The sequence below is a fragment of the Mesitornis unicolor genome, unplaced genomic scaffold (genome assembly GCF_000695765.1).
Source record: "Mesitornis unicolor isolate BGI_N332 unplaced genomic scaffold, ASM69576v1 scaffold45051, whole genome shotgun sequence".
Classification (NCBI taxonomy): domain Eukaryota; kingdom Metazoa; phylum Chordata; class Aves; order Mesitornithiformes; family Mesitornithidae; genus Mesitornis; species Mesitornis unicolor.
Window position 1 is genome coordinate 11,486 of NW_010166613.1, and position 25,145 is coordinate 36,630.

Sequence of the window (25,145 nt, forward strand, 5' to 3'; positions counted from 1 at the left end):
ATTTATTCTTTTTAAAGTACAATGCTTTCATGTTAAAACAACATGAATAGGATCCTGGGGAAAGGAGACTGCCGAGCAAAGCAATGACACTTACCTGGCAGTCTAAAATATCCCCAGATACGACACTTCCTTAAAAGAATATTCATACTTCAGGGGTCTTTGAGGGAGATATGCCAGAAACAGCAAAAATAAAGGATTTATTATTTGAAGACAGCTTATTCCCAATGTGTGGGGGGTTTGTTTTGGTTGTTTTTTGGTGGTTGTTTTTTTGTTTTTGGGGTTTTTTTTTCCCCCAATAAGAACTAATCTCCAGGTAGGGTCATTAAATGTACATGCCCTGAGCTGGAGACTGCTTCAAATTTGCAGTGACTGTTCAAAACACATTAATTACAAAAGAGATATGTACATGAGAAGAAATCAGTTTTTCTTGCGTCTACTCCTTGTCAGCTCATACCTGCAAGACAGACACAGGAAGTAATCAGAGTAGTTTAAGACATTCTTTAACCTTTTAACTGCACAATGGAGGGAACCTGGGCTGCTTTATTGCTTGTGCTTCACGGGCAGCACGGCAAAGGAGGCTTCAGCAGCGGCCTCAAACTTCAGCTCTTTACCAGGAACTCTGGCTGCATCATTTTTCTCCTCCCGTAAGTGCCACATCCTTACGTGAGACACAGGCACGATTTGGGCCAGGGGACCTTGCTCACTGCCTGCGTGGATGGCAAGTGCCTGGGCTACCCACGCCACATTTCTTGGGCTCCAGTGAAGGAGAGAGAAGGAAGAGCTGCTGCCATTAACTACAGACATAAAAGGGGAAAAAAACCCCTGGCTCTTGATCACTGCCTCAGACCAATGCTGACAGTTTAAGTCTGAGCCACAAGGAAGGTTGAAGCAAAACTGTAAGTGGCTTATTATAATAGTTTTTGTAAAAGCTTTGTAATTAAAGTTTTATATATCTATATATATGTTGCTGATCAGAGTGTTAATTTAGTTAAGATCTTTATCCAAGTTAAAATTTGTTGCAGGGTTACTTTAATAAATATAATTCTTTTACTTATGTGTCCCAGTGGCTTTTATGGTAACTTAAAATATGCTGAAGACTGTAATTGACATGTACGCCTCTTATTAAAGCTGTTTCACAGCTTTTGCACTAGCGACTGGATTACCATACCACTTGGATAAATCTACCAGATCAGTTCAAGGTAGTCCTGCGTTTGCAGGTCAAATATTCTTGCTCACCGAAATACCCAGCCCCTTTAGCAGCCCTCCAACAGCAGTCAGGCACCCCCCAGCAAAGCAATTAGCAGGGTTTGAAAGTATGGGGATGAAACTTACCACTGTGCAAAACCTTTTATTAAATCCTCCTGCGACAAGTCAATCCGCACCTTTAAAAAGCAAATTATATTTTTTTCCTGTATTATTCAGCATACAAATTGGTGAGCTACACTAGCACCCCTCCCAGGTCAGATCCCTTTTAAGTGCTGGGGCTGCAGCTCAGGCTCAAGGCAGACGAGTGTCCTGCATTCCCAGGAGCCAGCCTGAAAGTGTATCTACCACTGAAGTGATTCTGGTTCACTTTTTGCACAGAACCAAAGTTGTTCACACAAAGTTTAAAACACCGTTGGCAAATTCTGGGTTTTAATCACACACTTTTCACAGCCTCATGTTTGTGCTACTGGAGCCATTCCCCAAAGGGGCAGCAGCGGATCCCAGGAAGTGTTTTTATTTCAGGAGCACCCTTCCAAAATGAAGCAGCATGGCACACGAATCATGTGAGACCACACAAGCTTCCACAGGGATACAGCCTGATTTCAGATGAAAATCTGGCAGAAAAAGTTGTTTCCAGATTGCCTGAGATTCGGGATGACAGGAATCACTCAGACCGTTCAGCTCTTATTAAATCAGGAGTGCAACTTCTTTAAACTTACTTTTCCCAGCTCCTTCCTTTCCTGTGAAATGAATGGCTTGCTGTTCTTCACTGCAATGTCCAGTGTCCTTTTCTTGACATCTTCCAAAGATTCAAAAAATTCAAACCTGAAAGCAAAGTTTTCAAAGGAGAGACTTAAGTCAAAAATTAAATTCCTGTAAGAATCAGAGACCAGAATACAGCATTAGTGGCCAAACCTTTAACAGAGAAGAAAGACTCAGAAAAGGTAATGCTAAAGTTAGATTTTATTCACATTGCAAGAAATCTCTTCCAGACCTCCAGACTGTTCACCATGCCAGAGGGGAAGGAGGAAAACACGCATCCATGATGAAATGCTATTTAATATAATTTTCCCCTCCATAGAAGACCAGCGTGTTTTCCATGCAACCCTTATTACTCAGAGGAAATAGCTGAGCCACCCCCCAAGTTTACATAGTAGGTCTATACCACATTAAGAGAAGACAAGGGTTGAAACCAGTGCCAATTAAATTCTTAATGGCTCTGACGCATGCCTCTGGCGCACATCATCTCATGTCATGTGAGTTTTGTCCACGCTAGATCACTGAGGTTCTGTCCACCTGAATAGCTTTTCTTCAAGTCAGAGTTGTAAAACAGGTACTGTGTTTTGGAGCTAAGTATTGCTCAACACATTGCACTTAATTGAGGATGTACAGGGCACGTCAATTCCGGGGATGAGGAAGAAAGAGATGCTGTTCCCAACAGCTGTGCTGGCATTAACATCAGTGGAGTTACATGAGAACAGGCAGAAGTAAATTCCACAACTCTGCTGTGTTTTGAGAGGTAAGATGAAGTATTTTAAAATCTTTTCTCAATTTCTGACCTATACTGACATACACAGAAAGGACCAAACATAGGAAAAACTAAGCCGCCCAGGATGACCCAGTATTCACATGTGAATCTTCTAAATACGGGATTAAAACCACCTCCCAAAAGAGCTCTATGTCTAAGCATTACTGTGCTTGGTTTTACACCAAACACGTTCCGCCTCAGTGGCAAAGCCCTGGATGTGCCAACTGTCAGCAAAGAGGAGGGAGCATTTCACCCTGCTCCCACCAGGTCTCGCTGACAACATCCATCCGTCCAAACCGTCCACTCTCAAAAGGCTTTGTATTTCTACCTTTGACTTTTGGAAAGATGTCAGAATAAGCATCAGCCAAAGAAGTATGAACAGAGAAGGCGGCTTTGTGAGGTATCCAAATGGAAAGATTGCCTCTGCAATGACGGGAATGTCTGCAAGTGCAGCTTGCAGCTGCTAGGATGAGGGAAGGGGGCAGGAAGAAGATGTGCCCTAGGGGGGTGGGTCAGAAAACACCACACCCAGAGCAAGGACAGCCCTAAGTACTTGCAAAGCACAGTTAAAAGTGACATTTTTTTCAGAAGACCTGCAAACTTCCACCAGACAATCTTGGTGCAACAGGAGCATACCTTACATAAGCACTTTCATTATACAGAGGCTATTTCAGCAGCAATCATAATTAACACTTCCTTACTTCTCATCGTATTGGGGGTTCAGAGTTTTCTTCTTAACAGAAGTCTTCTTCCTGCTTGTCCATCTCCTGTCTGGAAGCAGGTATATACGAACATACGGATCTACTCCACGATTGGAAGAGGGTACTAAGTTTCTGTTAAAAGAAATAGAGTTTACAAGCAAGGCAGGTTCTCCCACTGACTCTCTCAGAATGAGAACCAACTTTTGTGGGTTCATGGGCCCAAGTTTTTATCTTGGGAGCTGGAACATAAGCAAATAAAATTTTAAGGATGTGAGGATAAACAAAGGTTTCACTACTGAGTGTGAGAGTATCGGGGCACCTAAATGAACATTTCCAAATTCAGTCATAGATGTAAATCCTATGACAAGACACGCAGCAGTTGTCAGTGCTGTTCAGGGGAAGTTTTGGGAGGATGAAAGGTGAAGTATCTCTACCACAGTGAGCTCTCCTTGCTGGTCACTCTCGCAGACCTGCTATGGCACTGACCAGAGCTGGGCTCACTCAGGCTGCATGGATGGAAGTCGGCCAATGCTCAGGCATCTCGGCTGGGCAGCCTACGCTGTATGTGGTTCTGCCCCAGCTTTGCTGCACGACAAGCTCAGAGAGCTCTTCCCCTTTCCTTTACAGAGAGACACGAGCACACGTCAGCGTTACCTGCAGCCGTTCACCAGCACGACGAGGCTCTGCCGTATCGAAGCATACCGCACCGTCAGCTGAATCTCTCCCAGAGGCATTTCACTCCCGCTGTAAGACAGTTGCACAGCCAAAGCTTTTAAATACAGCTATTTAACAGACCACACGCACAGACCTAGCAGCAGGACACTGGACACAAGCTTCAGGAGCTGGTGATGCATTTTCAATTAAAACCAACTTTCAGGGCACTGTTCCTCTTTTGGGCATCCTACAGTTTGCTTGCTAGAAAGCAGCTGGACCACAGAGGCTCCACAGAAACAACACTCCCTTTAGTGCCAGCACTGCCTCGCCTGACTTCTGTACAGGTACCTGCTCCCAATCTCACAGCATAAGAGGCCAAGAAAGCACCTACTTGGCCTGCTGTAGATGGAGCAGCAAAGTACAGGTTAGCATGTTACACAGCTCCTTCAAGGCCGTCTGTATATGCAAAATGGGACCTCTTTATATCTCATTCTGCATGTTATTAAGCTGGTTTCAAATCCAAAACACAGCTTAAAAATGGTTTATAAATAAGGCACTGTTCAGAGATAGAGAATTTGCCAATCCAGAAGTACTAGATTGAACAGCTGGAGCTGGGTTTGATGTTCAGGTTGATAATGGCTCTGATGCTCTTTTAATTGAGATGGAGCTTCTTCATTACTTCAGTTCATTAAGGCTTCTACCAGCTCCTTTCTGCGCCCCAGAAGAAACAGATCGGTCTCTCCGTCCTCCTCAATGGAACAGAGTATTTGCAGCCCCAGACTGAGCACTGTGGGAAGGACAGACACACAAGCACATCCATCCACACAAACTTTGTCCACAGCACTATGAGAGTCTCAAAACTTGTTAGATAAAACATAGCATCCAAAACTTTAAGCATCCAGGCATGCTTATCAGGAGCTCATTATTTTAACGGGTGTGGGATATTCAGACTTCCAATCTCCTGTTGCTAAATTTGCAAGAATTATAAGACCCAGGATATTCTGTGTGAAAGGCTCTTGAGCAATATAAAGCCAACACATGCAGCACCTCTTAGGAAAGCCAGAGAAGGAAATGAATTCACTTTACACTTAATCTGAGAGAGACCTTGTAATTTACTTTGCTGTTGACTGGAATACTTAAGTCAATTCTTCACAAGTTGATTTGAGACCCAAGACTTCAAATGACTTAGTAGTCTTGAACTCAACTACATGCAACAGTGACATATAAGACTTAAACCTTTCCAAAGAACAACAATTCAGCTAGAAGAACCACCTACTTATGAAGGTCCAGATTGCTGCTACTTAAGTCAAAGCAAGAAGAAGGCAGAGAACCCAGTGTAGTAACACTGGGTGCAAGCCTCAGTTCCTGTACGACCGGCATCGTGGGCACTAGCGCTGCTCTGGTATGCAGCGCCGACAAAAGGCGATGCTCCGGATTTTGCTCACGCTCTGTCTCATTAAGGCCAGCCACAGTTTCGCTTGGTAGAGGTGCTGCTGAACTGTCATTTGCATCCAGGTCTTCTCTGCTGTCCCTTTTTGGCAGGGATTCGGGTGCTGCAGAGTCTTTGCTCACAGGAAGTACTTTTGAGACTTCTGGTTTTGGTGGTGAGGCAAACTTTTGCTGGTTTCCACCCTTTTCCATGACATGCATAGGACCTTGCTTCAGGGCACTGACACCAGCCTTAACTCTTTGTGGATCAGGTTCTTCAACGCTCAAGGCCTAAAAATCACAAGGGAGAGAAATGAGTGCTGCTCCCAAAGCACTGGGGTTAATGGCAGCATTACCACCTAATATGAAATTTCACCACAAAGATGTAACACCAGGAATCTGCCATTAGAGATGAAAGAGATCTAAAGGATTAGCTGTGAAGTTCTCTTCCCTTGTCCTACAGTGTGTGTATTTAACAGTGTCTAAACAGGGATCCAGAGTACTCTGAGAAAACAATTCCTAAGCATCAGTCTCTCTCAGTGTTTAGCAGCTTTGATTTCCCAGCTTAGGTTTTCTCAGTCCAACTCTTTATTGTTATGAGAAGACTTTCAGCAATGGCACTGCACTAAATTTTAGGAAGCCTCAGGAATACCTCTCAGGTCTACCATGCCCTATTAATTGCACTTAAAGACCTCACCACACTTCTACTTTCCACCCATCTGTGAAGCAGAGCTCCATTTCTCCACCTTTCATCTCTTGCCTGGTTGGAATCGGATGCTTCCGCTGGGGAAACCGAGTGAACACGGCAAAGAACAACTCACCCGTAACACAAGTTTCATCTTAATGAAGCTGTCTGGACTGGAATGATCCAGCTGAAACCTCTGATCCAGAGTCATGTTTGGGTCCTTAAGTAAATGGGAGAGACATACCACTGAAGTTCCCAGGACACTATCCCGATCCTTGTCTTTTATCTAAGAGGGGAAAAGATTTTATTAGATGGCAAACTGGAAAGCATACCACTGGGAACAGTAGAGCAAGAAAGTATTTCAGACAGAGACCAAAATTAACTTATTTACTTCAGAACATACTATCAGGTATGGCTACTTCCAAATGGGTAATGCCAATATTTCAGGAGAGTTGCAAATTAGTTATGTTTGGAGTGAAAAATCCCATCTCTGACTATGCAAAGGAACTGCCTTAGCAGAAAAACTATGCCCTGGGATTTACTTGGCTTTCATCACTTGCTCTAGCAAAAATATGTCAGGCAGCTGGGATGACAACTCATCTAAACCTTTACAAGCTTTTTAGGTAATAGTGTTCAGCCTATTTAACCTCAGTACACCTCCTAAGTTCAAATCCACTTCTGAGGTCAAATGAATAGCCATAAAACTGGCTGTGACTGCAATGTATGCTAGCGAGACACAGGATTTCTTAACGAGTCAGAATACGAGGGTGAAGAGATAGGACTCTGGTTGAGAACTATGAAGGCTGTGATTTCTGACAGCGAAATATTCATAGCTTTACTACACACAGACCTGTATAAAACCTCCTTTGCATTTTGTAGCTAGCAATGTCCCATGTTTTGAACTTGGATATTATGCATTACGTGACTCAAGAGCAACGGTTACACTATCTTAAACCAGCATCACCTGAGAATCGCCTGTGCACCAACAGATGCTTCTTCCACCTTTTAAGTAGGAAGACACCAGTACAAGCACACAGAAACAACGAGCACTGAGACCACATCCACCCTAAAAGAGGTTTATTCCTACGGATGTGCATTTGATATTCAAAGGAAAGGCTTTTCTCTCACCTCAACATGGAGTGACTGGGAATGAGCACTGTGAACAAAGAAGGTGAAAGCCTGGCCCCATGTAGGATCTCTGCTGAAATTGCAGGTCTGCAACAAGAAGGTTGTGGCATATAGGTTAACTTATTCTGTAAGCAGAATCTGATCACCTCAGAGGGTCACAGCGACCCTCTTGTTTTATCCAGTGATGCTACAGGTCAGATGTGTGCAGAAGTGAAGTCTCTCCGGTAAAACCAGAACAAGTCCTGTGGGGTGTGGAAATGCTGAAGAACAAGTCTGGTGAGCTGCAGTAGGCCCCAGCCAGTGCTGCCTGGACAGCAGCCTGCCTCACTGCAGCAAGGCACCGCTCCCTCCCTCCCACCTCTCCACACATGAGAGCCAGGCTGCCGCTTCCAGCCTTCAGGCACCCAGAGCCTGCTCCCAAAGCTGCAGGAAGCTGGCAGGGAAGGGTAGAAAAGGTAGAGAAAGGGGCAGTTTGAGAGGTGTAGAGCTTGAGGGAAGAGTAGAAGGGCACAGCTTCAGTGCTGTACACTTCAAGGATGAAAGAGCATGGAAAGCACCTGTGGGGGCTGTGGAAGAAACAAAGGACAATAGGTGCCAGTCCTGTACACTTGTGTGTAGCCAACAGGATTCATTCCTATTTGTTGGGTGTCTAAAACCATACAGGGCCACTCTCATCTGCATCCAGCTCTGGGGAAATAAACATGGCAGCTACTGGGAGGGCAGAGCTCGGCTGTTGCACATATTCATCAGGCAAAAGTAAATATTAAATAATGAAAAAGGAGCTGAAAGTTGAGGACATATGGATACATTTTGTCCAGGCACAGAAAAAAAAAGAAAATAAAAATCATCAGTAAAACTGCACAGGAGCCAGGAGACTGGTGAAGGAACAAATGCCAGTTTTATGCAAATGACACTCTGCCCTGAGAAAGCATGAACCAGATTAGAGATCTACAATTTTTTCCTTCTCAGCCTTCATAGAACGAAGGTATCTTGACCAACATGACCTCATGGCCATGAGCACAAAACCATGCATCTGTACAGCAGCTGAGCAGACACCCACTAATCAAGCACAACTCAGTGACGGTGCTTCCACAAGCTGGCTGACCTTCACCTCCCAGCCTCTGCAGCTATCACCATAACTACAGCTCTTCCCATCAGCTTCACTAGTCCTACCCTTCCTAGGGGCTACTTGGAGATAGTCATGCCTAAAATAGAAAGTATTTAAGGAAAGCAGAAGAGTCAAACAGCCTCACCTTGCTTTTCTGAGTCTTGTTTCCTACTGTAAGCAGGACAAAGGAGGAAGGTTCTCGTTCCATTTTCTGTCATTGAATACAAGGGAAAAAAGAAAGCAGAAAATGAAAAGGATACATTTATAGTTTACAGGAAGCAATATCAAACAACTACTCTTATGTTAAACAAGTTGCTAAAAAACTCACACAGTAGCAAAGCACAGTATTTGGTGGGAAAAGTAAAGAGAAGCAAAGAGAGAGGATGCATGAATGACACAGTGGCTTCTGAATCCCTCCAAAGCTAAGGGAGAAGGACTCTGGTGGTCAGGTCTCCAACGGATAGGAAGGTGACCACAAACGAGCGTATTCCTCCCATCCCAGTGTGGGAGGTCAAGCTGGAACAGCTCAGCAAGAAAAGAACCCCTGCAGCAGCAGAAAGGATAACCTGACTTGGTCTGATGCCTGGAGGGCCTCTGTCCAAAGTAGAAAATCAAAACAAAGACAACCCCATACGCAATCAACTATTTCCGTGCTGTATTTCCCCTTGGGCCTCCTAGACTTTCACTGGGTGGGAGTGGGCTTCCAATCACTATTTTGAACCCCATGTCACTTAGATTCTGATGGCAGAGAGATTATTTCTTTTTAACCACAGCTACTTTCAGCTGCTATGATACTGCATAAGCCAGAATGTTGTTTTGCAGGCATGGGAGAAGAATGTAAGTTTTACCTTGAGGTACTTGTTATTTTTTATCTTCTTTGCTCCACATTCACCATTCGAATACTCAAAGTGGTTTTTCTGAATTAGTAAAAGAGCATTTAAAAACAATTAGTTTGTGGACTTTAAAAAAAGAACAGGTTAGGAGTGAAGGCTGCCTGCATGTGGTTTGTACTTACTGGAAGGTTGAAAGCGCTGTCTAAGTAGACTATCAGAATAGCTGTAGACAGACCCTTCTTATCCTGTGAAGGCCAGAAAAGACAGAACAAAACAAGAGACAAGGTAGGCATGGTCACCCATCAAGAACAATGTAAAGCACAACACAGATTCAAAGGAGAGTTTCTGAAAGCTAAGCTGCTCTTCCCCTTTCCCCTAAAGCTTGCAATTTAGAGACCCACAAGCCAATACAGCTGACAGTTTTAAGCAGACCAGTAAGAAAAAAAGTAAGTCTTTTCAATTCACTGCCCTTAATGTTCTTCAGTCTCTCTAGTGCAGACATGGTTGGACGCCCTAGTGCAGCAAGGTAACCAAAAACGTGTTCTACCACACACATCAACATCAGTAACCTAGTGTCAGCAGAACAAAGCCTGGAAGTTTTTATTCACTTCAGTGGAAGCCAAATGCTTCTGTTTGATTCTGAAGAAACAGCATCCCTGGGAGATGGGTTTTATCCAAGCAATTCTGTTGGACAAGTAAGACCATTTGGAACCATGGCCCTATCAAGCACCAGTGCTGGGTATCTGTCTATGACCAGTGCAGGCTGTAGACAGGGGTCCTACACAGATCCTACGTGAAGAGGGAAGGGAAAAATTTGCAAATAAGGGAACTGTGAGAGGCCACTTTGCCTGAATTTGCAAAGCTTTGTTTAACTTGCTGCAAAGGGAGCTGCCAAATTTGTGTTACTCCTGAACTACCAAGGGACCTGGGGCAAGCAAACACCCTTCCTCTTCAGGAGGGGTGGCAGGGGGAAATCACATTAAAACTTTGTCAGACAAAAATAAACTCCCATGAGTTTGCCTGGGGTTCCTAATTTTACACACTCCTTTGTTGATCAGGGATCAGAGCACCTGAACGCTTTAAGCAAACATACTCACCTCATGTAGCTTTTCTTGGTCATTTACTAGTGAAAGCCACTCTAGTTTTAAATGCAAGTGTCCGCTTGTTGTCTTACTTAAGGGAAACCACTAAATGGAGACAACAAAGAATAACTTGAGAACTGTGAGGCAGGATATTTATATATATGTTGCAGTCTCTGAGACTTATGTACAGCAGACAATATGAACTGTACTTTGAATGTCTTAGCTTGCATTTTTGACACTTGGATTGTAGCATGCCCATCTACGTAGAAACACGAGGCAGAAAAAAACTAAAATAAGATACCCATATACATGCAAAGCAGATGGGTATTTCCAACCAGCAGCAGCACAAGACAGGCACCCTGGCACTGTTGGCAGAGTGCTGGGTTGAAGGATGAACCACAATAAGATCTGATCATTTCTTCCCTCAGCACTCAGACTACTTCACTGAACTTTATCTGCAGCCTTGCACTAAGCATTTGGTACACGCAGAACACAAGATACCACACTGCTGGCTCAGCATAACCTCAAGGCTGCCTGAGGTAGTAAAAATTGATAGTAAAAGTTATTGTAGTGGCTACTTCAAGTTTTCTGAGTGAAGGTATTTTCTTTTTGTGAAAATACCACAGTGCAAGAGTGCAAGGAAGCTTTAGGCACACAGAGACAACACAGCACCAGAGGGAGAGCACAAATGAGTACACGTAAGCATACACCACCAATCACATTTAGAAATAAGCTGTGATCTTCACCTCATCTACAGTTCTGTCATTCATTACATCCACTAGGCTTATAAGCAAGCTGAAAGACAAAAAGCAACATAAATAAATAAAAAAATACTGCTCCTAGGGGGAGAAGAAACCACCACCAAAAAAGCCCATGCTCCAAGTAACAACTACTATGCATTACCTGTGTGCATGTGCACTGGAACACACCTAAACTTCTGAAATCTCCCCCTTGAAATACTTCCAAAACTAAAATAAATCTGAAGTGAATCTCAAGTCATGTAGCAACTATCACTTCTAATGGCTTCCTAGGATTCCTTGCAGGAGTCTGGGCCCATCCTCTACCTTGTTCAAACTTAGGGACTAATAATAACATTATTGGTATCAATATCTGGACAAAGGGAACAGCTTCCTTCAATATTAAATTTCCAGTATGAATAATCTGGGCATCCCATTTCAGAGGTTACTGGACCCCAAGCAAGAGTCATGCTAATTTACCTGCCCATAAAGTCATCTTTATCTGGATCTTCATCGTACAAGTCCACTTCTAAGTCCTGACCAGGCACTTCATGAACAACAAACTGGAGGAGAAAGAGGTGTTGATTAAAAGTAAAAAGCACTCACATAGGTCTATATAGACTCAGGCTGTAGACAAGAATATGACACTTCACAGCTGCATAACACATTAAGGACATTCCCTGCTGTTTCATGGCTAATTGCATAATAAATACAATTGATTACAGGTGAAAATATTTCAAAACCAGTTTGCTTGGTTTTGAACTACAAGTTAAACCCCTCAAACTGGTATTCCTAATAAGCAGAGAAGAATCAATGCTAGGGTAGACTACAGCTGCACAGACTGATGCACTGATTGATATTTAAAGCAGTGCTTTGCACCACCTCCAAAAACCCACATATGTGAATCAGATAAACCCGAATGACATTTCAAGTTTGCAATGTAAATTTGAATTTGTTTAAGGGACAGAAATGCCTCAGTCAAGATACAAGGATGTCCACTTGCTCCAGTGCAGCTAAAAGAAGGTCCTCCAAGCGCAGGGATGTAAACAGCTGTGGACCCTACAGGTGGAAAGATCAAAAGATTCAGCACCTCAAACGTCTCATTCCAAATGGGATTAAGATCTCGGGAAACTGTCTTGCTTCGATACTGCACCGTGCCAACACGAAGGAAAGCATACGGGTCAGACTTCCCCCTGATGGCACCAAGGAAACTGTCTTTCTGGACGAGGTTTTCAGCCTCTAGCAGATGAACTCTTATTACTCCCTGAATAAAATAAGATAGAAAATTGGTCATGAAAATGCAATCTTTGGATAATTATAATATGCTACCTCCTAAAATTAGTTATTTCAGGCAGCAAGTGTAGTCACCATGACAGTTTTGCAAAGACAGGTATTTTGATGCAGTACACTTCCAATGACAGCTCTATAAAAACACTTTTTTTGCTATTTACCTAGAGGGGAAAAAAAAACCCCCAACAACCTTACACAGATATGCAATCCAGTCTAGATAATTGGGTAGGAAATATTCTTCAATTTATTTTTAAATCACAAAAATACATATGCAGGCAGAATTACAGGCACAGTCAAAGCAAGTGTAGAGCAAAGATCAATTCCCACTGACTGAAGGAAGAAGCAAGCACACACTGGCAGGTTCTTATTTTATTGCGGAGTGGCCATTAAAAAATTAAGTAGCCCAAGACTCACTGCTCATGTATTTACCTTCTCTAATGAGATCTGTGGTCTTCTCAATTGAGACTAGAGGTTTAAATTGGTAAATGAGCTCAGTGTCTAAACAGAATTTTTGTGCCACGTATAGAGTGTAGGACCCCCCCAGTCCCATCTCCCACCCCAGTTATGAACTATCCAACATCTGCTTTTATATTTATGACATATTATCTACAGAAAGCCTATAATCTAGGTTGAAACAGCTGACACGGGAACATAAGACACTAAACCCATATTGCGGCAAATGCACGCTCAGGTAGATGAACATCCTTGCTGAGAAATAAAACCAAAATCAAAAAACTCACATGTGGGATAGGGAACCTCAAGTGGGCAATGTTCATGTTCTTTCTCAGAGGCACTGTGATCCTGTTTGGTAGAACCAGTCGTGAAGCAATGAAGTCATGAATTAGCGAGTCTGACATTACACTGCAGGTGGGGGGAAAGAAAAGCAAGCTAAATCTCTACAATCCATCACAATTTCAGTTAGAAGGAAAGAATGAGGCACAGCGCAAGAAACGGGCACTGTAAAATGCATCACGCTGCCTACCTGCCTTGAACATAGGCAGAAAAAAACTATGCTTGTGACATTTAGCTTAGAACATTAGGAAATGCAGAGGACAGTTTAACCCCAGAACCAATCACTGAGGGTGGATGTGGATCACTGTGGAGGGTTAGGCTGTCTCCTATCAGCAATTTGTGTCCAGCTGAGCTGCTGCAGAGCAGAAGATGAGCATGGGGCAGCCTCTCAAGATCCCTTTCCATCTTATTCCCTACATTACATGTTCTGCATGTAATCGCCATTGGTTTGCAGCACGCACAGTGCAGTGGCCGCTTGCATGCAGGGATGTTCCAGCCCATGGCTGGATGTGAATTTGGTTCCAGCAGCTTGTAAATAAATGCACCCAAACAAGTCATACGAACTCATGTGCCTTCTGGGTTTCCTTGGCAATGCCAACACTAGAGATGGACAAGGTGAGGAGGGAATCCAGAATTTTCAGTATTTCACAGGCAGCTCAAGCCCTTGAGGTAGTTTGTTTTCACACTCAGAACATGGCCACAGCACACACTGCTGTCTGCTCCTGGCCACACGCTGAGACCTTACTGCGGAAAGGAAGGAGAAGCCAGCCACATTCAAGACAAAATTAGTTTGGCTTTTTTAAAATAGAAGACCAAGCAAAACATGAGATTCTGTATATTTTGCACTAAGAAGGAAAATCTTGTTTGAAGTAACTTTGGTGCACAGGAGATCACGCTGGCTGAACGGAGGCTACTGTCTCTCCTGGAGTTTAGGGAACTTTCCAGTCTAATTAAAACAGAGCACTGGACCAGGCTGCCCAGAGAGGCTGTGGAGTCTCCTTCTCTGGAGACATTCAAAACCTGCCTGGACGTGTTCCTGTGTGACCTGGTCTGGTGATCCTGCTCTGGCAGGAGGTTGGACTGGATGAGCTTCAGCAGTCCCTTCTAACCCCTACCGTTCTGAGATTCTGTAATTTTCAGCTTCTCAGAGAAGACTGCAATAAAATTGTCACAGTTCACAGACAAGGCTGGATTCACACTGAAGGGAAGTCCTCTCCTCCTCCAAATGTGAAACCAGGAGCCTGAAAGCCTTTGGTCAGGCTGCTGGCTTTCCTGTCAAGAAACCCCCATAGGAAGGTCACAGAATTGTCCCTTCTCTGGAGTCTCAGGGTACACCCAACTAAACACAGCTTCTATGACTGCATCCAGTGTCTTTGCTCTCTTAAGAAAGCCCAATTCATTTGAAATGTAGAGCTCCTGTTCAACCTGTACTTCAGCCTGTTCACCATCAGGGATGTTTTGCTCCCAGCTTTCATGTGCAGAGCTGATGAACAAGCAAGGGTTTCTGTGTTCAAATCCCTGTGAGAGAACCAGGGAGTGAAAATTTAGGACACCAAATTTGCACTTAATTATATGAGAGGCTGTACGCTGGAACACCTACATACCTCCTCCCTGTACGGATTAAGGAAACCACATTAGAAAAGAACAGATTAATTCCTCTGATAAAAACCAGAGCTCTCTGGGCAAACTTCAGGGCAAAAGGCCACTTTGGCCTCAAATTAAGAAAAAAAAGAAAGTTTCCTCTCACTGGACATCAAAGGTCTTCAGAGGTCCTTTAGTGCATAAACTGGCACCTAAAGCACCCAGCCACTTCCTATGAGTCTGCAAACCTTGAGCTGCAGGGAAAGAATGTTGAGCAGAAGTGTCTGCATTTGCATTTAAAAAGAGAAAGGCAATGGCTGAGTAATCAAATATATTTTGTTCTTGTGTAACATATCTTCTCCTTACACTGAGGAACAAGGTAAAAGCAAATATCCAATCTGGAGAAACATTTTTAAACTTACAGTACTGAAATCTGAAATCTCCATTGAGATTTTCATCCTTGCCGTGCAAGTTTTATGTACAAGTTCAACCCAGGAGGCATTGGGGAAGAGCTACGTTTTCTGAAGAACATAAAGGGTGAGCAGATTACACAAAAAGAGAAGAACCCTTCTCCTTATAAACCTGTAGCAGTTTTCTTTTTCATTGATTGTATTTCAGTTTGTCAGAGGGACTCTTTTTCCACTTTAAGGTAAATATGCCTACGCACAGACTGCCAGTCACCAAGATCTGCCTCATCTACCTTTGCAAGTAACTGGCACATGAGAAACAGAAAGGCTTGTTTTTTCGTTAATAAACTATTGTAATTTTGGGGATTTACTATTTCCATCCTAAATCCCAAATGCAATGAAGCGACTGAAGCAATTTTGGCAAAACGTAAAAAGCACTCTCCTCAGGTTTTGCAAACTCCACAGCCAGATATGATGGGATGAGTATCAGCACAACACATTTTACACAACACTCTTGAGAATGGCTTTGATGATTCTGAAGAAAGCCATCCCAGCTTCCAAAGCTTTTTAAAGAAGAATAAAGTGAAGCAAAGCAGACACTCACTTAAAGCCTGGGACATCCAGGAGGTTGCTCATGCCTGCCCAGTTGATTTCCAAGTGCTGCAACAAGATCAGGGAGAAAAATGATACAGGACCATTAAAATTTATTTCAGAACAAATACAGAATTTAAAGAGGAAGCAAACACTTCTGAAACAAAGCCAGTTGTTTAAAGACAGCAAAACCTGCACAGTAAGTGACTGCATCTGTACATTAAAACCAACACGTGGTATCAATTCCTTTATCTACTTTACCTGCCATACCTGAAACAAGGGTATCACTGGGACTTACTCTGCAAGCACAGGGAAAGACAGCATTTAGTCCCTAGCAATGGCCACTGGCAGATGCCCTGCAGTCATGCATAGTAAATCTGACAGCTCTATCTAGACCTTGAAGTTGTATCCTCACCCTTTCACTTAGGGATTGGCCTATGCCCTGAGGCAGATGTATTTACAAACACCACCTGACTTCAGAAGTCCGTATTTCTAGTCACACAATAAACAGAGGTTTTTTTCTTCCATGTGCTAAAATACTACTACTACATCTAAACACAAAACCACCTCACTCAAGATCAAAAATGTATGACTTCCATGAACTCAAGCAGAGCATAACCCACAAGCAAACAAAGCTGTGTGCTGTAAGATATCTGGTTCTTACAAGACTAGATGGTTTCTCATATTTTATTAAATCACAATTCAACTACAAGGCATATGACCTTAAACAGGCACGCTTTCAAAGCACAACCATAGCTGAAGGTCTCCAAGATGACTGCATTTAAAACCTATGAATGGGAAGATTTAAAATCCGCCTGCCAGGGACCTTGCAGCAAAGGCCTACGAAATGGCTGCTGTGCTGTCACCATCGGAAAGTCCTCTCATTCTTGGGCTGAAGTAACTTTTTAGGCTCTAGTACAAGTGAATAGGCCAAATTCATTCCCATCCTCTTGGGGTTGAAGAGAAGCTTCGAACAATCAGGTATTTTCTATTCAAACACCTGCACTGTGAGGCATTCACAGCCATGCATTTTGAGTTACCAGTGATGGACAGCTTGTGTCACCCAGTGAGGACCTATTCGTGCATTAAGACAGGTCAAGTATCGAGAAGGCTGCAGCAGAGTGCAGTTCTCAACTGACTCACCGGTTTCTGCATAAAAAACAAAGTCACCGCTCCAATAAAAGGTGCCTCGGTCAGAAGAGGTTCCAGTATCACCCGCAGTGTCCCATACAACTGCAAACAGAAGAGATCAAGAGAAACTGAGCCTGAAGGTACTCTCAGGATGCAGTTTCAACACTGTAAGCTTTTCAGTGATAATTTTTAAAATCCTTCTTGAAGTAATTTTATTTAGAATCTAGTAATAATAATACCCCCTCCTGCCCAAACCATTGCAATTGATATTGGGCAATGTTTTCCAAGTTTGTGGAGTCTGCAATCCTGTCATACAATGGAACGATCTGCCTATTATGTATGAACAGGTTGTTGATCTAATCTAAACCAGTTTATGAACAACCTGACAGAACTGGCTCTTTTGAAGTTCTCTACCAACAGGCAGCTCCTCTGAGCTCCAGTGGCAGAACCTGGCCCACGTAAGCTCAATGCTCTAGCACCAACTCTGTTTAAGAGTCCCACTAAGAACCTTAAAAGTGTTATTTAGGTACTTTCCAAGAAAGGCATCATATTTCCCCAGTCAAACCACAGGGAGATAAAGCCAGTCATTCCAAGCCTGCTGGTTGGTGGTTTCCCAATGAAATGTCATGACCCCCCCACTGAGACATGCTGCCTCCTGCCACACACAGCCTTGAGCAGACAACCACAGCACTGCACGCACCTGTACGCCTTTCACTCCAAGATTAAATTTCGATATGTCCATGTGAATCTCACAGTCCCCTATGTAACTGAAAGAAAATTCTCACATTATTCCACAGTTTGTAATAGTCCAATGAGAAATCTTGGGGTGTACAGAGTAAAAATGAAATGTTTAATGACTGACAACATGACCCCACAGCCAGAGACGGATTTTTCAAGCAAGTGAAAAGGGAAAGTTCAGCACATTGAACAAGGGTCAGATCTTCACAGGAGAAACCCTGCAGTCAGCTGGGATATTGATCTATCTGCAAACTGTCCAGGCAACACCTGCATTTCAAGGTTACTTTTCCACTGTTGAGACTAGCAGTTGGCTGAGGCAAGCTTGCTCCAAGGAGGGGATCAACAGGCTCACTTGAAATTCAAAGTCACAAGAGGGAACAAGCCAAGTGTCCTCTTGCTCCCTTCTCTGACAAAGGCCTGATTCCAGCCCACAACCTGGTGACCCAGCTCCCAAGCTGATGCAGAGCCATCGTGACATTACATATGGGAACCTCACCTTGCCCACAGCTGAAAAGCCCACTTGAAAGACAAATTCATCACTAAAAATAACCTGGTTTCCTTGAGGCTGACTTAAAGGACAAGGACTTAGATCAGATTTTGGTCAGTTGCCATGGAGAACATCAGGCATTACATAAAACGAATGCCGAGTGTGGTACTTCTACAGTTTAGAAACCACCTTAGACTTTTATTAAAGTACAAACATTATCTTATGCAAAAACCAATAGCCACTCCCCAGGGAGCAGAACCCAGCAGATTTGTTGATGCCTCTGGCAGAAAACAATTGAAGGGAGCTACCAAGTTCCCTTTCAGTCCTCTCAGAAATAGCTTTCTACATGCAGACACACACACACCCTGCAGGTAAAGCAGGGTGTAAAGGTACCGCAGCACAATGAATGTGCTGTGCTTGCCGCCTGCATGCATGATTTCACCCCATAATCAAAGAAATGGGACAAGATTTTTGCTCTGATCACATGTGTGTGTATATATATATATATGGGCAAATGATGCTGCAGTTGTCACTAATTCACACTGTAATTTGTACATACACAGATTTCCTCCCCCTGGAAAAAACCTACCAAGAATGTGTAACCCTGTGAATTGGTCTCCTTTTTAGAAATCAAAGTTCTCAAATATTTGTTTACAGTCCCTTAACTGAATTTAAAAAGCTCATAACACACCAATTAAAGCCTTTCATTTTAGAGCACCCTCATTTCTCAAATAACCAACCTCACAGGCTATGTCAAAATTAACACAATCTTCCTTATAAGCTAGTCACATAATTAAACAAACTTATTTTCACATTTATTAATTTCTACAATTTTGACATTATCTTACAGCTTACTACACTGGGTGCTAATAAAGCTTTGTCTCAATTAAAATCTAAATGAGGAGCCAAAATGAGTTCCTCAATTTGCAGTAATTAATCCAAGAGGATTTAATTCAGCTGTTGCCAGTGTCCAACACAACAAATAATAGTTGTGGTGTTTCAATTTAGAACCTTTATGCCTTTCCACACAGTCAAAACTCTTCCCACACAGTCTTGGCTGTCTCTTTTCTCCGGTAACACTTCAATACATGCAAGAGTCTCTAAGAACCTAGATGTCAGAGAAGCTTTAACCCCTTTTATCAGAGCCTGAGCCTTTAATTATCTTAATTCTGCTTCACAAAGGCATCACCCCCATACCAGGGTGCCTGCTAGGACGGGTGCAGTCTCTGTTCATTAGTTTTACTCGTCATTTCCAGTCCAAGTTGCCGGTGCTTTTGTCTGCTCCCTCTGTGCAGCGTAATCTTGCTGTACTCTCTGCTGTCCTCCCCCAGACAGAGCACATCCAGGCCAAACTTCAGCCTGGAGTTCAAAAAGCATGAGGCTGTGCTCAGAAGCCTATAGGGCTGAGCCTCTCTGCCGGACCATGATTTATCCACCTGTGAGGGGTGGAAGAACAACTCGTTTCTCTCCTAAACCATATTGCACAAGCAAATGCAGATAAGCATGCCTGTGCCATGGATGAGAACTGGAGAAGCTTGCACAAGTGCATCTCTTCTGTACTTGGGTGGAAAAGCTGGGCCCAGCGTTTAGGATACAATGGCAATCCATTGGCTGAACGCAGGGGTGCTACAAGTGCACATCCTGACAAATCTGACAAATCTGAATGTCTACGTATACCTTTAGATGACAAAGACTGTCTTTACAGATTTGAAAACTTGCCAGATGGGAAGTTGAGAGATTCTCTTTTAAGAGTAAATTGCAATGCAGACATATTTTAAATACATATTATTACACTATTCTTCTATGACACCTCATGGACTGTAAATGCCAGAGAAGAGCATGGAAATTAAAATTCAAAGTATTTCCATTTGAAATTATTATGAGTACTAAATCAGATTAAGGAAATAGGAAGCAATTGAATTGCAAGATATTATCCTGGGAGGTAATAGTGCCCTCAAATACTTTGAAACTCTGATGATTATAGCCAATGATTACATGACTGCACACCAGCTCGAGCAATTGCAGAATTGGTGGGAAGAAAAGCAGTTGTAGGAGGTCAAGTGGCTACACTTGAAAAGTTCCCATTTTGAAAAATGCCATTTTTGAGAACATTTTGACATCAATGCACTCAGAGAATGCAACTGTCAGCTCCCTATGCTCAGGGGTCAGATTCATGATTTAGATCTAGGCCAAATTGTCTGGAGATCCCAGAGTATTGACAGTTCTTATTTCCAGCTGGGATCTCATATTTCAGATTTGGGGATTTCAAATCGCAATCTGGCAGGGATCTCACATTTCATTTAGCTACTGCAAGAACCCTGATACTTTCTGGGTGTACTTTCACATCTGTCATGTGAAAGCTGCGGATCAGGCATACTTGCGCTGGAAAGCAGACACATGAACAGAATACAGACACCAGGATCTTAGACAGATAAATGACAAACTTCGTACAGAAGAGAGTAAGCAGTGATTATCTCAACATTTCTGTTCAGTCCTACAAGCTGTGACAAAATTTACACAACTTAGTTTTCACCAATTGGGTGCATCATCTCAGGGACCAAGCAAAAGATTCTAAAAGATTCATAGCCTTCCTTGCTTTTGCCAGAAGGTCTCTGTGTCTCACTTCTGAGCCTTGGTTTTCCTGCCAAAAAGTCAAGTATAGTCCTTTCACATGGGACAGTCAAGACAGTAATAAGACAGTGCTCTACACAACCATTCCTTACATGCTACGGGCATGCAAGCTGTTGCTAATGGATTTAATTAAAGCAGTTTCTCAAGTTTCTTTTGGTAATCCCATGCAGTACCAGATCACTGCATCACTGGCTCTGCTGATAGCTACTCCCCATACAAGAGACCTTTAAATGCTATTTTTCACAGTTTCCAAGAAAATGATGCAATTTGTGGTGTCACATCACAAATATAACACAGAGGAAAGGAAGCTCTGCTTCACATGGCACAAACCTGCACCACAGCTCAGCCATGCATCATGTTACGGAGATCAGGGGCACAAACAGATTGAACAAAACACTCGATGGACCGTATGTCTACAAGTGGCTATTGAAACTACAGAAATTATTCCTTACAGACAACACAGGAAGGTTAAGAGGGAAAGCTTCTTCCTACTCCTGCCCTTTTCTTGTGTTTTTCCCCGGCCAAGTCAAAGAATCTGTGCTTCAGAGACCAGCTGCCTCCTTGATAAAACTGGAGGAAAAAATCCCTCCCCCTATACTGCTGTAAGACTGAAAGCAAGAAGCATTTACAGAGCCTGCTGAGACTTTTGGATGCAACACACTGACCGACACAAAGGGTAACTCAGCATTGGAGCGGGGCAGAGCTGCTGCCAAGGCTGGAGTGCTGACACCACCCTGCGTGAAGCAGCTGACCCCAGTGAGCCAGCCAGCAGGTCACACTCACGTGGGTTCACCAGCATGGGAACTCCCACAAAATTACAGCTAGCGAGCACCAAGGCAAAGGAGTCATGTTTACAACATGCAGACATGTTAATCTTTTAATGTCCACTGCAACATAGCTGTGCTTCTCTGAAATCTAACCCAAGAGAGGGAAGTCAGTCACTGCAGTCTCAGCAATGCAAAGTGTACCACACTGGCATCCACAGGACACTGCTCTTCTCCAGAGCTGTGATGCCACGATGCAGGTCTGTGGATGTATCCAGACATTTAAACCTCACCAGCATGCAGCACCTGAGAGGGAGTGCAAAGGACAGCAGCCTCACACTGGGGCAGCTCAAGTCCATCTTCTCTAAGCATCATGATAGATTTGCTTCTCCCTATTCCTAGAAGAAATACACTCCTGTGGACACTGTACAATGCACAACACCCAGCTTAGTCGCAGAAACTGATGTTAATATATTAAAATAAGAGAAGCTGGGTCCTTAACACAGCCCAGGAGAACAGATCATCTAAGAGAGACAAGGTAGTCTGAACACTCCTGTAACACAGAAAATACCTGTGTTATCAGATGACAGTTCAGGTTAGCTTATCATCAGAATAAGGAACACAAGTGTTTGGCCAGTTTGGAGGTGCTGATGGGTCTGCCAGGGGGACAGGAACGGGGAGGTGGGGGAATCCCTCTGATTGTTAAAAGACAGTGAAAATTGAGTATGTGCGAGAAGCAGCCTGGAGATGTAGTTTAACAGAGTACAGCAGCAACCTCCTGCAGAGCCTTAAAGGCATCAAATCCCTCGATCTCAAAGTGGAAATCACGAAAGATTTGCCAAAGGCCTTAAAACTGGTCTAGCTATTACAAAGAGCACTTCCCTGACAGCACTGAAGCACAACACATTCTGGCTGAAAATCAAGCATGTCATTCTGCAGGGAGCGAGGGTGCTGGGCCAGGGCTGGGGATGCTGCCATGCCATTGTCACATTAAGCAGCAGGCACAGTTCTGAGCAGCTCTGTGCTGTTGCCAAGACACTCCATAACTTCACACTGCTGTTTCCTGGCACTACCATGAAGAAAAGCCATTTAAATTAGGCAGCTCCATCGCCCACTGAACTTACAGAGCTACAGCAGCATGCAAGTGGTAATTCCCCCAGTAATTCCATTCTTCAGGCTAAACCAGGAGAGAGTTGAGCTCTGCGGTGGCTCCAATGTTAACAAAACACACAAACTCATTCAAAGCAGCCTGGGAGGTATCAAATGTTTTATCTAATTTTGTTGTTGTTGTTAATAGAGCTAGAGGCAGTGTTCTGCTCAGAGAACAGCTGTAATCAAAAAAGCAAGTGTGCTGGGTGGCACATAGAACAAATGATGAATAAAACAAGAGGATTAATTCAGGAGAAGGAATTAAAAAATAAATAGTAGATTATCTCATATCATTCTAGGTTTATATAAGATAAGGATCTCTCCCCTTCACACTGATCTTAGTGGACCACATGTCCAGTCCAGCATGACAACTCACACACAGGTGTCAAAGGGGCAGTGAGCTAAGAACCAGCTACATAATCAGTGATGCAGTGCTACCATATCTGCAGGTCTAGGATAACTTGTCTTCCATCAATTTCTTTGGTGTACGCTTTTATTCCATTGATTCTGGGGCACTGAAATAAAGACAAAAAAGAGAAAACATAGTTAATATCTTTCAAGTTAAACCCAAGTGAAAAGCCCTACTCACTTCAATCAATTTAAGTACAGCAGCATTCATTAAAGACTTTGCTCAACTGCATGTAAAGTATGAGTAAACCACGCAAGTTTTTCCCTTAAAGAGATAACATGAACAGCCTTGGCAGTCCTTAAATACAGGGCTGGTTGCAAATTGCCCATGCTGCAAGCCTTAGGAAGCACTGAGAACTCCCATTGAAAGGGTGTAACAGAAGGAAATTTGGGTAATTGCCCCTTTTCCTATCATCAGTCCCATGATACTAGCAGCTGGTGGGAAGGGATGTGTATGCAGACATATGTCTCCTATATGGCACTTCCTTTACAGTGAAGACACTCAAGCCAACATAAGGAGGGAACAAAGGAGGCAGCAGTGTTGTACCAATACCATTTTGTTAAACACTCAGTGTTATTAAAGAGCCGAACATCAGACACCCAAACACACGCTCTCCCCTTTGCATCTGAACTTTTCAGAAAAGGCTGAACTGCAAGCGTTGCAAAGGATTCACACTACCTTCTGGCCAAAGTGGATCTTGGTAAAGGTGCATGTTTTCAGATGTACATTCTTTGCTCTGATCTTTGGTTCAAGAACTTCTTTAAATGTCTTTTCCATTATTGTCCCAAAATATGGCCAAGCCTGCACAAGGACCTAAAGAATAGCAAAAGCAGAAACACACTGAAGATTCTTGTATAAGGTAACTTTTGTTGAGAAACAGACACATGTATCACAAACACCCGGCTATTAATGTCTGCCCTTTTAAAATACCAAGTCACATTTGTGCTTTTAAAACATCTTTATGGAAAGATCCACCTCAGTTCCTCAAAAAGGAAATTTGTTTTATGAATTGAAAAGTGAGTTTTCAGCACCAAAGGGTCTATTCACTGCTTCTGACCACAGGGACTGAGCCAGCAAAGCCCAGGGTTAAAATCTCTAAAGCACAACAGCTCCTAATTACTTCAAAGTGTCACAAAGTTCCCTGGAGTTAGGTTTATTTAGAGAGGAGTGAGATGAGCTTTCACATCAAAAAGAAAGTTTGCTAAAAAGAAAAAGAGGATAGTTTGGTAACTTGCTAATTTGCAAGTTCAGCTGCTTTGCTTTGAATCCCAGAGTCCAGTTCCACTGAGAGCTTGACTACACCTATTGATGGGACCCCCTGCCTCAGAGCTCTCTGGGAACCTTTCTGCTAAGAGGAGATGCACTATTTTTGCTAAAATAATAATAAATACACACACATACATATATACACATGTATATGCACACACACACTTGCTTTTGTTAAATTAAAAAATCTAGGAATAAAGTGTTGTGGTGAAATTCATCAAACCTATCACCCAGGCACACATTTGGCTCTCATGAAAATCTCAGTGTCAACTCAGCACTTAAGTGGCTCCAAGACTTAAGTACAAACACCGACATGATTGAGACGTATTACAGGGACTTGATAACTTTCTCAGACTTGGCCGGCAGAGTTTGTGCTGTGATGCAGCTCAGAGCAGACGGCCTCACCTTGTTCAGCCACTCTACTCGCTCAACATCAGGGAAGTGAACCTGGATACAAAGAAAAAATAAAGTGAGTGCCACATGCCATCTGTTTTGGCCTAATGCAACACATGCAGAAGTTACCATGGAGTGTGGAACAGGTTTTAGAGTAAGTTGAGATCCCTTTGCCCTTGTACATACATCCTTTATAATATTCTCCCTCCTTGAAAGATTGTAAAAGGCAAATAAAATGGCAGAAGATAGTAAAAGGCAAAAGAATACATGTGCACTGATGTGCCAGCATGCCTCTGGGCACATTTATGTGACTAAAGCAAGTGTCATATCCTGTTCGTGACATAAGGCAGCATTAGATTTCTCATCCTTCTCTTGGTCATGCCTTGGTAAGCCATGAGAACCTTCTTCCCTTCAAGACCACGAGCT

The 25,145-nt window shown here is 43.1% G+C and overlaps 1 protein-coding gene across 1 annotated transcript; it reads right to left on the minus strand.

Moving 5' to 3' along the window:
* Positions 1–417: 417 nt before the first annotated feature.
* On the minus strand, positions 418–24,767 carry ESYT3 (extended synaptotagmin-like protein 3). The gene is made up of 22 exons (XM_010195019.1): positions 24,732–24,767; positions 23,739–23,873; positions 23,090–23,166; positions 17,583–17,649; positions 16,895–16,984; positions 15,765–15,820; positions 13,121–13,241; positions 12,181–12,354; positions 11,571–11,653; positions 11,100–11,148; positions 10,369–10,458; positions 9,454–9,516; positions 9,287–9,355; positions 8,584–8,649; positions 7,331–7,417; positions 6,339–6,488; positions 5,366–5,808; positions 4,090–4,179; positions 3,436–3,567; positions 1,926–2,031; positions 1,333–1,382; positions 418–454 (listed from the first exon to the last, which is right to left on the minus strand). The coding sequence occupies exons 2-22, from the start codon at positions 23,835–23,837 to the stop codon at positions 418–420; spliced, it is 2,199 nt and encodes a 732-aa protein (XP_010193321.1). The 5' UTR covers positions 23,838–23,873; positions 24,732–24,767.
* Positions 24,768–25,145: the final 378 nt, after the last annotated feature.

What these genes read in the sequence shown, in the direction of transcription:
- ESYT3 (XM_010195019.1), bottom strand. Translation starts at nt 23,837, where the DNA reads ATGGAAAAGACATTTAAAGAAGTTCTTGAACCAAAGATCAGAGCAAAG. An exon ending in ATCCTAGACCTGCAGATATG is followed by an intron (nt 17,650 to 23,089) that starts GTAGCACTGCAT and finishes ATTTTCTTTCAG; the next exon opens with TTACATAGGGGACTGTGAGA. An exon ending in TTGGAGTGAAAGGCGTACAG is followed by an intron (nt 16,985 to 17,582) that starts GTGCGTGCAGTG and finishes TTCTGTTTGCAG; the next exon opens with TTGTATGGGACACTGCGGGT.